At 42.0% G+C, this 14,820-nt stretch overlaps 1 protein-coding gene across 1 annotated transcript in view; it reads left to right on the forward strand.

Annotated features, from left to right (window-relative positions):
• TSNAX (translin associated factor X) overlaps nucleotides 1–14,536 on the forward strand; it is a 32,497-nt gene extending 17,961 nt beyond the window's left edge. Inside the window, exons 5-6 of the mRNA XM_035108451.2 lie at nucleotides 8,481–8,605; nucleotides 12,150–14,536. Of these exons, the coding sequence (XP_034964342.1) occupies nucleotides 8,481–8,605; nucleotides 12,150–12,527 (503 nt within the window). The 3' untranslated portion in view covers nucleotides 12,528–14,536. The remainder of the gene's footprint in view (nucleotides 1–8,480; nucleotides 8,606–12,149) is intronic.
• The last annotated feature ends 284 nt before the right edge of the window (nucleotides 14,537–14,820 follow it).

A 14,820-nucleotide genomic window follows, 5' to 3' on the forward strand; every position in this document is an offset into this window, starting at 1 on the left:
GATTGTCCTTCAAAGGTTTTGGGATGGATACTATTTTGGAATGGTTCCATGTTTTGGGGATGGGCCTCCCTTTCATGATGTCGTTAAACAGGCGTGTCATGTAGGGCAGCAGGGGTTCTTTGAATTTTTTATAGAATTCTGCAGTGAAGCCGTCTGGGCCCGGGGCTTTGTGTGGTTTCAAGTTTTTCAGGACCGTGTCTATTTCCACTGGGGTGATAGGACTGTCCATGAATTCCCATTCCTCATCTGTTAGGTTAGGCATGGTCAGTCCTGCTAGGAATTTTTGGATTTCCTTCTCGGGTGGATTACAGGAAGTGTATAGGTTGGAGTAGAATTCTGCAAATTCTGAGGTTATTTCTCTGGGGGAGAATGTTATGTTGCCGTCCTTTTTGGTGATGCAGTGTATTTTTGTTTTGAGTGTTCGTTTCCTACATCTATTTGCTAATAGTCTGGAGTTCTTCCCTCCGTATTCATAGAAGCGTTGTTTAGAATATAGAATACTGATCATTGTTTTGTTAATTTCTAGGGAGTCTATTTCTCTTCTTTTTTGTTCTATAAGTTTAAGGAGTTTTTTGGCTCCTGTTTGTTTGTAGCGTGATGTGAGGGCGGTAATGTCTTGTTCCATTTTACTAATCTGTGTGGAGGTTTGTTTTTTGAGGAATGTTTTCTCTTTTATGCATGCTCCTCTGGTGACCGCTTTCATTGCGTCCCATAGGAGGGGGGTCGCTGTGTTGTCTACATCATTTTCTTTGAAATAGTTTTGGAGGGTCTTTGTAAGATTTTCTCTGGTTTGTTTGTTTGTGGTTAGGATGGGGCTGAAGGACCATGATGGAGTACTGTGTGTTCTCTCTCCTATTTTAATGGTGACTTCTACTGGGGCGTGGTCTGTTATTTTAATGTTGCCTATGTTAGATGATTCCACCAGGGGAATCAGGCTCTGTGAGAGTAGAATGCTGTCCAATCTGGACGTTGTGCCGTGACGTCCAGATTGGAATGTGTGGGTGGTGTCTCCTGGGTGCAGCTCACTCCAAATGTCATAGAGGCCTCTGTTTTTTAATAGTTTTAGTAACTTGTAAGGGTCCCTCGTTGTTGGGGGTTTCCCATGAAGGAAGGTTGCCCCTGGGGTTGTGGGTTGAGTGTTTTTCAGGGATATGCCTTTTATATTTAGGTTGAGGTCACCTCCTAGGATTGCTTCCCCTTCCGAGAAGGAGAGGAACTTGTTCAGTGTCTTCTGGAAGAATTCTAGTTGTTTCGAGTTTGGGGCATATATAGAGCCAATTGTCAGTTTAGTTTTGCCATCTATTGTTCCTTTGATGAAGATGAATCTGCCTCTTTTGTCCTTTAGGACTGTTGTGGCTTTGAAGTTTAGGTCTCTATGAAGTATTACGGCTACTCCGCGGGCCTTACCTGAGCCCTGTGCCACCCACTGTTGGCTGAAGCGGGGGTCGCTCAGTAGTCTGTTCCTTTTGGGGGGGTTGTGTATTTCTTGTAGGAAGGCGATGTGTGGTTTCATGGTATTTATGTATGAGGTGATGCGCTTTCTTTTGATGGGATTTCCCAGCCCCCTTACATTTAGTGTAATTGCTTTTAAGCTATCCGTCATGTTTGTCTATTATATGGAGCGATTCCTTGCCAACCCATTCGGGTTGTCCTGTGTCTCTCATTTCATGCTGTTTACTGAACCGTTGAGGTTGCACTGACCTAGGGGGTGGTGGGTGGGGGGCTAATGGGGTTGGAGTTAGATTTGGGTTAAAGAGTAGGGGGGAGGTTGTAGAGAATTCCCTATATGTATTTATATAGGTGTTCGTTCGGGGTATTTTGGGCCATCCGGCCTTTGGCCGGTTGGCCCTGGGTCTCGGCTGACGTGGGGGGCCATGTTCAGAGACAGGCCTTCCCCCTTGTCGTTTACGATGGGGGGTGATCAGCGAGACTGTGTAAAGCATCCTTGTGGCATGCATGTTGGGTGTGAGAGTTAGGAACAATGTTGCTAATGTTAATAGCAACATTGTTGTTATGTTGGGGTGTGGGTGCGGGTGTTGGTACGCTCTGGTGCCACCATTGTGCTGGTTATGTGTCATCTTTTAGCCTGATTGTAAGTTGTGTTATGAATGTTACGGTTGTTATTTTTCCTTAGTGTGGATTGGGGAGGATGGTAGGGGTGTGGGTTGTGGTTGAGGGTGTTAGGACTGGTGTTGGAGTGGCAGTTTCCGTGAGGGTGTGGGGCTGGGGGGGTGGAGTAGCTGGTGTTAGCTATGTTTATGGCCTTATGGGGGTGGGGGGAGGGGGTGGGGGAAGGGGGGGAATCACCAGTCCTTCAGTTTGGGATGTTTTCCGGTTGCTTCACTTAGTTGTGGTTGTTGTGGTAGTATGGTCGTTCCTCTGTGTCGTGTTGGTTTCGTTGACCCTGCTTCTTGTGTCATATGCTCGGCCGAATAGTTCTGTGCGTGACGGTGTTTGGTTGAACTGGCGTGCGTTGTTTTGGCGTGCGTTGTGTTGCCTTTGTATCTTCTTTTTCTTCCTGTTGTTCTGTACTTTCGTCCAGTTATTTGCTGTCGTTTCGTTGTCTTGGTCTTGGCTGTCGCTTGGTGGGTCATCTTGAAGCCATTCCGGTGGGGTGTTGAGTCCGAGGTTCTTCAGTAGTTGCTGGGCTTCAGTTTTGTTAGTAGCTGTGTACTGTGTTGTCTTGTTTGTTACAATGAGGCGGAAGGGGAAGCCCCATCGGTATCTGATCTCTGCTTCTTGGAGACTTCGGGTGCATGGGCGTAGCATTTTTCTCCGATTCAGGGTGTCCTGGGACAGGTCTTGTAAGGCCAATATGTGGTTGTTTTTGTATTGGAGGTTAGTTGAGGTTTTGAGGTAATTCCATATCTCCTCTTTCTTTTTGTAACGTGCGAAGCGCACGATGATGTCCCTTGGGGGGGCGTCGGGATTCGGCATGGGTTTTAGGGCTCTGTGGGCCCTCTCCAGGTCGTTTGCCTCAAGTTGTAGATTTGGGATAGTGTCCTTCAACCAGTTAACAATTAGTTCTGTTGGACCTCTTTCCTCTGCTCTTTCGGGGAAGTTGCGGAAGCGGATATTGCAGCGTCTACTGCGATCTTCAAGGTCCGCTTGTTTGATTCTCAATTCTTCGTTTTCTGTCTCCAGTTCGACCAGTTTCTTTTTCAAGTGTGCGTTTTCCTCCTGTTGTTGCTCAATTATTTTTTCCTGTATTTGGTTTTTATTCTCTAAGGCTACCATCTTGGAGGTTAGTTCGTCGATAAGTGCCCGTAGGGGGGCTACTGTTTCCTCCAGTTGTTTTGCTAATTGTTTTGTTAGTCTTTTTGTTATTCTCTCTGTTAGTTTTGCTTCCATTTCCCTCGGCTCTTGATTTGTTGTTGGGTGGTCGTCACCTTGAGGGGGTGTTATGGTCTCAGTGCTGTTCGCCATTTCCCTGGCTGGTGTCGTCTCGTTCTCCCTTGTGGCTTTGATTCAAGGTCTGCTTGGTGACCTCTTGAGGTATGGTGTGTTGTGGTTAGAGGTAGTGGTGTTGGTGGTTCCTGATTGCTGTTTGTTGCTGGATTGTTCAGGCGTTATTGGTTGGTGGCGGTTCAGAGCGTCTGGATTAGGCGGTCATTTGTGTCTTCTCTGGGTTGTGCTTAAAAGAATTAAGGCTGGCAGAGTACTGTTTTGGGGCAAATCAGGCGCGGTAGTATAGTGGTCAGGGGTGGGAGGGATGAGGGAGGAAGGGGTTTAGGAGCAAGAAAGAAAAACAGGGGTTGGGGGGTTGGAGAGTAGCTAGGGGGTGGAGGGGAGGGGGGGATAGGGGGTGAGAAGGAGGGAGAGGGAGGGAAAGAGGGAGTGAAAAGAAGGAAGGGGGGAGAGAGAGGGAGGAGGTGGAGTAGTCGCACTGATAATATCTTTTGTTGGTGATTTTTGGTTTGGTACGAGGTAGGGTTTGCAGGGGGGTTGTTATTGAAGGGGGTGGGGAGGTATGGGTGTGTAGATTTAGGGGTTAAGGGGAGGGAGTGGGAAACAAACAAACTTAAAATGGGGTACAAGTTGAGGAGTTGGGGCTGGGGCGGAGAACAGTGTATTTAAAGGTATGTGGAGGGGGTAGGGGTGATAGCCGTAGATCAAGTGAGGGGAGGTTTCAGCGGCAGTGGTCCCCTTTTAAAAAGTAAGGTGGTAGGGGTAGGTATGGGGTGGCTTTAAACAATTAAGTAAAATAAAATGGTCAAATCTGCATGGGGGTGAGAAGTGGGGTGGGTGGGTGTGCTAAGGAAGAGCTGAGTAAAGGGGGAGGGTTGGGTACTTGTAACGAAGTGGGGGGTGATGTGATATTAGTGGTGTAAAGGTGTTGCTTTGGGGAGGGGGGAAGAACCAAGGGGAATTAGAGAAGTGAAAACAGAAGGGTAAGGGTGAAAATGGGGGTAGAAGTAGCAGTAGTAGTGATAATAGAGCAGGTAGCGAAAAATTGGCGAAAAAATAGTGGGGAAAAAAATATATTTTAAAAAGAGGAAGAATATATTTTTGTTAGTGTATGTATGTGTGTGTGTGTGTATATATATGTGTGTGTGTGTGTGTGTGTGTGTGTGTGAATATGTTTGAGAAAAAAAAATTGTATGTGCTAAGAGGGAGGGAAAAAAATTATGAAAAATATTTTAAAAATACTGAAAGAGGTCTTTTTCAGAGGGCCTCCCTCTGGGCTCCGGCCTGCTTCTGGCTCACTGGACTGTGGTGAGGTGGGCTCAGGCTGGGCCAGGGCTCAATCGCGTGCTCGCTCAAAGGGGGATTAGAGAGATGAAAGTAGAAGGGTAAGGGTGAAGATGGAGGTAGAGGTAACAGTAGTAATGATAACAGAATAGATAACAAAAAAAAAAAATAGGCAAACAGGCAAGAGCAGGCTAGCAAGAGTGAATTAAAATAAGATAAAGTAGGGAAGGGTGCAGGGTTTATTGTTCTCCCTTTATAAAGGAGAAATGGAGGTGGAACTGGAGATGAGACAAGGGAAGGGGAAAGAGGAAAAGAAGAAAAGGAAAAAAAAAAGGGGGGGGGAGAGAGAAGAGGAGGTTTAAAGAGCGAGGTTGTGGGCAGTGAATGGCTGTATCCTTCCTTAAAAAGGGGGGGAAGGGGGATATATATGAATGATAGTGAAAAAAAAATTATTTTAAAAAGAGAAAAAATATGTTTGAAAAAAGAAAAAAAAAAGGAAAAAATATGAGAGAATATGTTGGGGGGGAAAAAGGAGTTGGAATTATATATGTTAAAATTGAAGAGGGAAGAAAAAAAAAATTGAAAAAGGAAGTTGTAAAAAATACTTTAAAAATATTTAAAAATGTTTAAAAACATTAATAATAAAAGAGGTCTTTTCCAGTGGGCCTCCCTCCGGGCCTGCTTCTGGCACACTAGGCTAAGGTGGAGTGGGCTCAGGCCGGGCCTAGGCTCGGCCGCGTGTTCGCTCGCGGCCTCGGTCGCGACCCTACCCTTGCCCCTCCGCACCCAGCTTTCGCACCTGAGTCTCCCGACCCCCCGAGTCCTTGGGGGTGGCTGCAGCGGCGGCGGCGGCGGAGCAGGAGCGGTGGGATCGGGCCCGTCCTTCTTTTCGGGGGGTTTCCTTCCCCCTCTTCTCCCTTGCTGGGATGGCGACAGGAACATACTTTTAATTAAGACAAGTAATTAAAAATCTTCATATGAAGTTCAGCAGCAAATTATGCTGCAAAATAGAAATAGGTATTATTTTTTCATTGACTGTTCTCAAGAACTAACTCACCCAGTTTCTTGTGTGGATGTCTCAGTGCAATGGATTGATTAATAAATAGCCTCCCTGTTCTTATTTATATTGTTTTTCTTGAAAGTTGTACTGTTGTCGCTGCTGTTTGCTCCTTGTCATCTTTATCATGGATAAGCTGTTGGAAGCATTAAGAACACTGCACTTTTGTAATATGTATATAGAGTAGAATTTTAAAAGCTTTTTGAGAGAACAGACAAGAGGCGCAGAAGACTATAGGAGTACCATCTACTTGAACCGGTGACCAGATGGATCTTGAAAGTTCTCACTTTTGAGACAGAATGTCAACATTTCTTTACTATTCTTTTAGTCTGTTTTAATATCTGAGGAAGTGCTGGCAGATGCAATCATGGATTTTTAATTGGCCTTCCCAGTGTTCACTCAGGGAAAACAAACTACACAAAGGCAGCCTTATAAACTATTCTCTTACTGGCTGCATGATCCTTAAGTAATCCTTTTCTTGGAAACGACCCAAAACTGAGAGCAGGAGGAGGAAGGTATTGTTGGATGGAATAGTGAAATGGGATGGATTTTTTTTCACCGTTGGGATTATTTGCTGAAAGTAGCGGATGTCCTTCCATTAAGTTACAATATAATATATTTAAACATCCTTTTACCTGCTTATTAAAAACACCTTATGTCAAGGTCTTAGGTCATTCCAAATGTCATTTTCAAGCTGCTTTTTGTGGAGGACTTCTAAAAGGCACGTATTTCATGTCTAGTTTATGTGATTATAATGAGGAAAACATAGTTCAGTAGTCATTAGTGTAAGTCTAGAACAGCTGTTAATTACTATCCTGACTTTATTTTGAAGAACTTAATGAAGATACCGTATTTTCCTGTGTATAACACGCCCCCGTGTATAAGACAACTCCTATTTTTGTGGACTCCAAATTAAGAAAATGGGGGGAGATGGCCCAGAGTTGTTCAGCTTTTTGGGGGGGGGATTGCCCATAGTTGTTCCCAGGACCTGGTAAGTAAGGAAAACTTGTTGGGTGCATGGGTAGGAAAAAAATAAGTAAATGGACAGCGGCCACCAGTGGGTTTCCCTGGTTCTCCATTTATTTATTTTTCCCACAACTGCATAAGGTTGCAGTCATGTATGTAAAGTGAGTGTAAGTTGTGGTCCCACTACTGAAAAATGGTCAAGACGAAACCTGTTTTGATAATACTATAAAAAGTGAGTACTTTAGCTCAACTATATACAGCTCCTGAGCCACAGTCAAACTGCCTTTTTGGTTTAACTAGAGCTTGTAAGAAAAGAGGGTGGCAACTTTGACAATAGTAAAGAGGTGCTGAGTGAAGAAGGGAGAGGGCAATGAGAATTAAGCAATCTGCAACTGAGTGACGTATAGGGACACTGGGAGTTTGCAAGTGACAGGATCATCTTTCAGATGCCTTGCCCCAAAATGTAGCTATTTCCAAGGCATTGTTTTGAGGAGAAATTCACTGATGAGGTTTATAGCTAGTAGCTGCCCAGTATTTATTGCCCTCAGTTATTCATATAATCCTGAACTCGAGGTTGTTTCTTCTCTGTCCTGTTCTAAGTAAAACAGTATGTTAAGTCCAAAAGGGATGAAGGCATTTCAAAAGATTTACCACAGCCTGTTTTTCAGTCATCTCGACTATTAAATGCCGTGGTGATGCATTTTCCAAACCTACTGTACCAGTATATAAAGAGTATGTGTATTCCTCTACTTTCATGAAGCATAGAGTTTTCATTGTGTGCTAGGTACACACCTGGCTAGTCATGGAATTCATGTCATTAACTGAGAATAAAGTTTTAAAATGATCTACATTTTGCCTTGTGAGTAGAAAGCAACAAATTTTCTTTGAGTCTTCAAGAATTTGAAGAAAAACCATGCCACAGTTACAAAGGACAGAAAATGTCATTAAAATGGCAAAGAAGCCTGCAGTAGAAGAGGTGTATAGCAGCTTTCAGAAGGAAACAGTCTGGTGGGGGTTCAGTCTGAGAACATGAAATAATCAAATTGATTAACTAGTGGAAGAAACACTAAAATATTATACAATATTTTATACATTTATCATAGTCAAAGTGTGCCAAGCAGTTGTAACAAAAACATGAATCCCACAGTTATAAGCTGCATAATTATTTATAGACAAATACAGTCGTATCTTGGTTCTCAAACGCCTTGGTGCTTGTACATTTTGGCTTCTGAATGCCGCAAACTTGGAAGTGAGTGTTCCAGTTTGTGAACATTTTTTGGAACCCAAATGTCCGATGCAGCTTCCGCAGCTTCTGACTGAGTGCAGGAAGCTCTGGCAGCCAATTGGAAGCCACACCTTGGTTTTCGAAAGTCAAACGGACTTCCGGAACGGGTTATGTTTGAGAACCAAGGTATGTCTGTACTACAATCCAGCACACAGTTAAACACATCATAGTAATTTTAAGGCCTGATCCCACCCATTTAAACCTGGCACAAGTGACATGAATATTCCCCACTGCAATTTGTAAATTGCAGATAGGAGTTGCAGCATGCATGGTGCTATGATGAATCTTCCATTTGCTGTACAGGGACAATAATATTTCAGTGTAATATTATTTATGAAATGTTCATCCATATTTCTGTTCTTGGCTGCATAATTGACACTCTCTTTGTAGGAACCCTTAGGATATTACTGAAATAATTTTCATAATAATTATGGATGACGGTGAAATGTCATTTGTTTTATTTTTTCCCACTTCAACCAGGTCTTCAGGAATATGTGGAAGCTGTCTCATTCCAGTATTTTATCAAAACTCGGTCATTAGTTAGTATAGAGGAGATCAATAGGCAACTGGTATTTTCAGAAGAAGATAAAGAGGAAGAAGCAAAGGTAGTAAAATACTTGTTGGCTTTCTAATGAGCTAAAACCCATTGTGTTTAACAACAACTGTCCATTACTTGGCACTTCTATCTTATTTAGTGTATTTTAATATGTAATCTTGGAATTTTTGTCTCTCTCCCCACCCCCACCCCGCCAGCCAATGAAATTATTGGTAAATTACTGATGAACAATTCAGTCCCTACAATCCTACAACAAGGATGTTGGCCTAGGTGGCTGTTAGGCCTTCAGATTATTGCAACTTTCATCTTTAAAAATAGCAATTTGGTATCCCAGAGCAGTTGGCAGCTGCAGGGAAGCAGGATGGTGAACTAGAAGGCCCATTGGTCTGCTCTAGCAAGGCTGTTCTTAAGGGAAGGTATCTTAATGTTTTCCAGTGCTTTCACTTATTATCATCTTTTGGAAATGTCATGAAATAGTCTTTTAAGTTACACATTTTCAAAGCAAATTCCAGTAAATTTTGCAGGTTCCCCCATATATTTTACGTACATTTAAGATACCTGAATTAGAACTGATTTTGATTCATGAGGACTTGCATTAAAAAATACAGCTTTACAGCCTGAGCAATTAACTGCATAATGTCTTGCTTGTTTGCAGCAAGTAGCTGTATACCAGGCGTCCCCAAACTTCGGCCCTCCAGATGTTTTGGACTACAATTCCCATCTTCCCCGACCACTGGTCCTGTTAGCTAAGGATCATGGGAGTTGTAGGCCAAAACATCTGGAGGGCCGCAGTTTGGGGATGCCTGCTGTATACTGTCTTTGAAAAGCTGGAACTGAGTCATAGGTGAAAGATAAGCATGCCGAGTCATCTCAGACCCTGATGTTTTAACATCTTGGTTATGCTTAACTCTAACCATACATCATAATGTTTGTACAGTTTGAGCTGTTGACATGGGAAATTACATGACTCCTACAAGAACAAGTGGTGTACCCAGTTTTGCTATTACAGATGACTCATGGAGAGTATTTAGACAGAAGTCAAAATTTTACTTTTTGTAGGTCCAGGTGTCTTCAGAAAAATAAGACTCCAGATACTTGTAGCTCAGTATAGTGACGTACAAAAGTTGATACTTTATTATTTTAGAACCACAAAAATAGCAGGAAAACCCCAATTATTTTCATATATTTTACCCATCCTTCCAAATAAAATATAGTAGGGAGTATTCATAAATTAGAACACTATGATTAGAACATTATGATTAGTAGAAATGAAGCATTGGCTATTTATAGTAAACACATAGGGCTGTTTCCATAATTTACTGTACAGTGTAGTGAGCCTTTGTCCACCGTATCCTGCCTACTACAACCCCCTGAAAAGCCCTTTTCTGGCAGCCAGTGACCTTCAATTAAGACCTAGGTTGCAGGATCAAGGAATTAGAGATAGTTGGGCAGAAACAGCTTGTAGAGTAGGATCTCTACTCATGTAAACTGCCTCCCCCAATTTTCAGCAATTGCCACAACTCACAACATTTTTGAGGCCCTCAGTCCCCCTAGAAAGAAGCTTTTCTAGGGTTACATATAACCAGGCACCCCAAAACTCAGCCCTCCAGATGTTTTGGGTCTGCAACTCCCATCATCCCTAGCTAACAGGACCAGTGGTCAGGGATGATGAGAATTGTAGTCCCAAAACATCTGGAGGGCCGAGTTTGGGGGTGCCTGCATATAACTCTTGGATACAATCCCTCACTCACATATTAGGAAATTCCTATTATTTTTGTCTGAAACACCACGGCTTTAGCTTCATGGAATTTGTTTTTCCCTTGTAAACTTCCTAGATGTTTCAGGGCCTTCCTCTTTCCCTTTTACCCCTATGACAAACAGAAACAGAATGAATTATGCAAAACAAATAAATGCAGGTATGGTATTTTCTGGGCTGAGCAAACAAAGCAAAGCAGGCTCAGGTACTCATTCCGTCATTTCTGTTGGTGTTACAATGTTAGGTAAAGGTAAAGGGACCCCTGACCATTAGGTCCAGTCGTGACCGACTCTGGGGTTGCGCGCTCATCTCGCATTATTGGCCGAGGGAGCCGGCGTATAGCTTCCAGGTCATGTGGCCAGCATGACAAAGCCGCTTCTGGCAAACCAGAGCAGCACATGGAAACACCGTTTACCTTCCCGCTGTAGCAGTTCCTATTTATCTACTTGCATTTTGACGTGCTTTCGAACTGCTAGGTTGGCAGGAGCTGGGACCAAGCAACGGGAGCTCACCCCATCACAGGGATTCGAACCGCCGACCTTCTGATCAGCAAGCCCTAGGCTCAGTGGTTTAACCACAGCGCCACCTTACTCACCCCAATTTATGAGCCTTGAAATAAGCTTCAGTAAATTGTTGCTACTGGAAACCCTCAATGCACTGTTTCCTGGTGTGTGAAGTTGCACCATCATTTCTTTCCTTAAAACAAGTATTATCACGCTTTCTTTTTGCACTTCTTCACATCTACCTCTGGGGTTTAATGCCACACTAAATGTTCACGGTGTTGTTTGTGAAGGCCCATCTACATTTGGCAGTTAAGTCTGTGTGCTGTAGAATTTGTGACTAGAAGGGGCATATATCTATCCCATGTGTCAAGGCTGGAGACTGTTGGTTCTATTAAATATCTTTTTTCAGATATTCCTTTGAATTGCCAGGATTCCTGGAACCTGAATGGGTTTGTGGTTGTTGGGGTTTTTTTTGCTTGAAACTGACCAAGTGTGGTATTCAACAAAGTTTCACTCAGATTAGTCCCACTGAAATTAATGAACACTGTTAAGTTAGCCTGTTAATTTTAATTGTCTACTCTGAGTAAACTTTGCTGGGTACCACCCAAGGCATTTGCATTGCACCTGCCTAAGTAACATTGACCATTCTCTTTAATCAGCAAGTTGATCCTCTTGGACCATTTATGCCTCGGTTTTTGCCATGGTAGTGAGTGGGAATCTGTAAAATATGTTTTTGTTGATTAGAGGAATTGTAAACCTTAAAGCATACATTTGAGTGCATACTCAGTAGATGTGCATGCACTGCAAATGAAGACATTGTTGTCCACAAACAAAAAATAAAAGAGTGGATTATCTAATTTGGATGGGAAACTACTGAGAGCTCCATGCCAGTGAATGATACAAGTCTCATTTAAGAAGAACTCAAACAACCCAAGTATCTGAATGTAGCTAGGTAGAGTTTCCAGCTGTTGAGTGGAGGCTCTTCTGTAACTTAAATGCTGCATGACAGGCAAAAATTTAGTAGGTGATGCTTTTCCTGGCCTGAAGATGAAGCCATGTTATTATTGAAGACACAGGACACCTGCTGGGAAAAATAGTAGAGAACCACATTATGGTTAAGCTGTTATAAGTTGCGCACAACATAGGGATTAATACCTGCAAATAAATAACGGGAGACATACATTAACCATATCCATGTGTTGACTGGTTCAAAAGAAAGACCATGTTCTTTCCAGAATTATTTTTATATAACTAGTTGTTTCTCTGAATTATCTTTAACAAGTTGCAATTTCACTGGTTTCTAAGTTATCCATTGTATTCTGCTTTGTTGCTAGCCATCTTCTGATTGTCACAACAAGCAACATAACACTTCAAGCCTGAAGGTGACTCCTGTAGATTACCTCCTGGGAGTGGCTGATTTGACTGGAGAGCTGATGCGGATGTGCATTAACAGTGTTGGCAATGGGGACATAGATACCCCATTTGAGCTGAGCCAGTTCCTGCGCCAGATCTATGATGGCTTTTCCTATATTGGCAACACTGGACCATATGAAGTTTCTAAAAAACTCTATACGTTGAAACAGAGTTTGGCCAAAGTGGAAAATGCCTGCTACACATTAAAAGTCAGGGGGTCTGAGATACCAAAGCATATGTTAGCTGATGTGTTCTCCAGCAAAACTGAAATAATTGACCAAGAAGATGGGCTTTCCTAAACTACTTAAAACCTTCATGGCAAAAAAATAAAATAAAATGAGAGGGGCACTGTAGAATTGTAAGAAAGCATTTCATTACTTTGGATTTGTTTATTAGAAGTATCTTTTTCTTTTTAATTTTTTTATGTTTTGGGTCAGAAGAAGAACCAGAATAATTTGTATAAAAAAAAAAGTTCTTAGATAGTAACTTTACAAGCCCACTAGTCTCATTGGTCAGTGCGAAATCTACTTTGTAATGCTATTTATTCTCACAAATGTCACTGTTATAGTCTAAATTTTATTGTTATGGACCAGGCCCTCCAGATATTTTGGCCTACAACTCCCATGATCCCTGGCTAACAGGACGAGTGGTTGGGGAAGATGGGAATTGTAGTCCAAAACATCTGGAGGGCTGAAGTTTGGGGATGCCTGTTATAGACCCACTTCAATCTCCATTTGTAATTGAGAGGTATTGGGGAAGGGTCATTGTGCTTACACTCAATGTTGTAACATTTTTTTCTTATTTCTGTTTCGAGTTTCACTTCCTGATTAGTGACAACTGAGAGAGAAAAAAGGTATTATAATCAACATGTCAAATTCCAAGGGACTTAAAAGAAATAGAAAACATTTGAATGAGAACTGTACCTTGGAGAAACTAATTAACTAAGGTTATACAATGTTTTTGGGTCCTTACTCACCTCTTTAAACATCCTGCCTTAATGCTAGCTTTCTGTTGCTGAAACTGATGCCAAGCAAAACAAGCCTTGAAAAGCTGTAATAATTTATCATGCTTGTTTGTAACAGAAGCAAGTTCTGACAGTTCTTAGTAATATTAATACATACACACTGTTAATGTAAACTTCCAATTTCAATACCTTCTGTTCAGTTGTCAATGCCATGTTTTTAAAAATGAAGTTTTCACTAGGCTAATACTTTGCAAATTACTACTTACGGTATCTTTGCTAACTGTATTGCTGAACAATGATGCTTATTGACAGTTTGTCATCTAACATGCGTTGGTGCTTATGACCAGCTAATGATTTTTATTACCGGTACTGCTTCACATATTACCAAATTACCAGGATCATATATGTGCAGGAAATAGAGCAATTTCCATATATAGGTTGTAATGCTTGTTCATATGTGAGGAAATGGCTGTTGGCAGCAGCTTGTCAGTGTATCTATGCACAACAATTTACACACACATTCCTCATCCCATTATTATCTATATAGAATAATAAAGACAAAACGAAACTGATATGCTACCGGTATGTGTATGACATGTACCCAGGTCTGTGTGTCATTTATGCTCTTCATAGAAGCGTTTGACACCAATGGTAGGTGAGATCCACAACTCTCTTGTTCCAAGTTCAGATGTTCTTGATCTCTCTTCTTGATTATGTACTTTGACTTGAATCCTCACTTCCTCTCTTTGAATAGAACAGTTGCATTAATGGATCAGGGCTTCCCTGCTCCCCAGTTCCCACTATAGCGCCCCACATTCCTTGGAAATCCATTCCTGTGGAACCTTTGGAAATGGTGTGTGATATGCTGTTTGGAAGGGAAATCCAGTAGAAATCACCACCCCTTGTGCAAATGGAAAAGCAACTTAGAATCCAAGCCATTGTGTTGGGGGAAGAGAATGGTGAATAAAATTTATATTAAAAAATACTTTAAAGTAGTAGAAGAACCAGGTCCATTAATGACACAAATCCCTGCCCTTACTTCTGTATGGCAAATGGTCTGTTGTCATGGCATTGTTTCAGAAGTATAAAATAAGAGCAAATATTTGTCATTGGTAATCATCACAGGTTTCTCCAGTCTGTAATAAAAGTTAAAAATGTAATGTGTCCCCCATTATTGAATGTTATGAGTGCTGGTGTTTCTACATTTCCCCCCACAATCTATATAAATAAAAATGTAAATGTTCGTTTGTTCAAAATCTTAAATTTCCGAAAGTTCTTCACCGATTGTTTTGAAATTTTGACACAACGTTGCATTCGAATACACACGTGTTTTTATATTATTTTTTATATTTTATAGTATATAAACTGTTTATATTATATATTTTATATTATATAGAGGTCACACCTGTGACAGGTAAACACATGCTTTATTCGAAAAACAGTGTCATCTGTTGGACATCAAAGCAACGCATGCTATACTAAATATTTTACTCCCAGGATGCTTTGGGACGTGGGGTGGCGTCCTTCCAGCGTGAGCGGGCAGAGGCTGCTGGGAGCGGCAGCTCCTTCTGGGAGGGTGGGCCCCCCGGATCCTGCCCCTTCGCCGCCGCCGCCTTGCCATGTCTGCC

This window comes from Zootoca vivipara, chromosome 3 (genome assembly GCF_963506605.1).
Source record: "Zootoca vivipara chromosome 3, rZooViv1.1, whole genome shotgun sequence".
Lineage (NCBI taxonomy): Eukaryota > Metazoa > Chordata > Lepidosauria > Squamata > Lacertidae > Zootoca > Zootoca vivipara.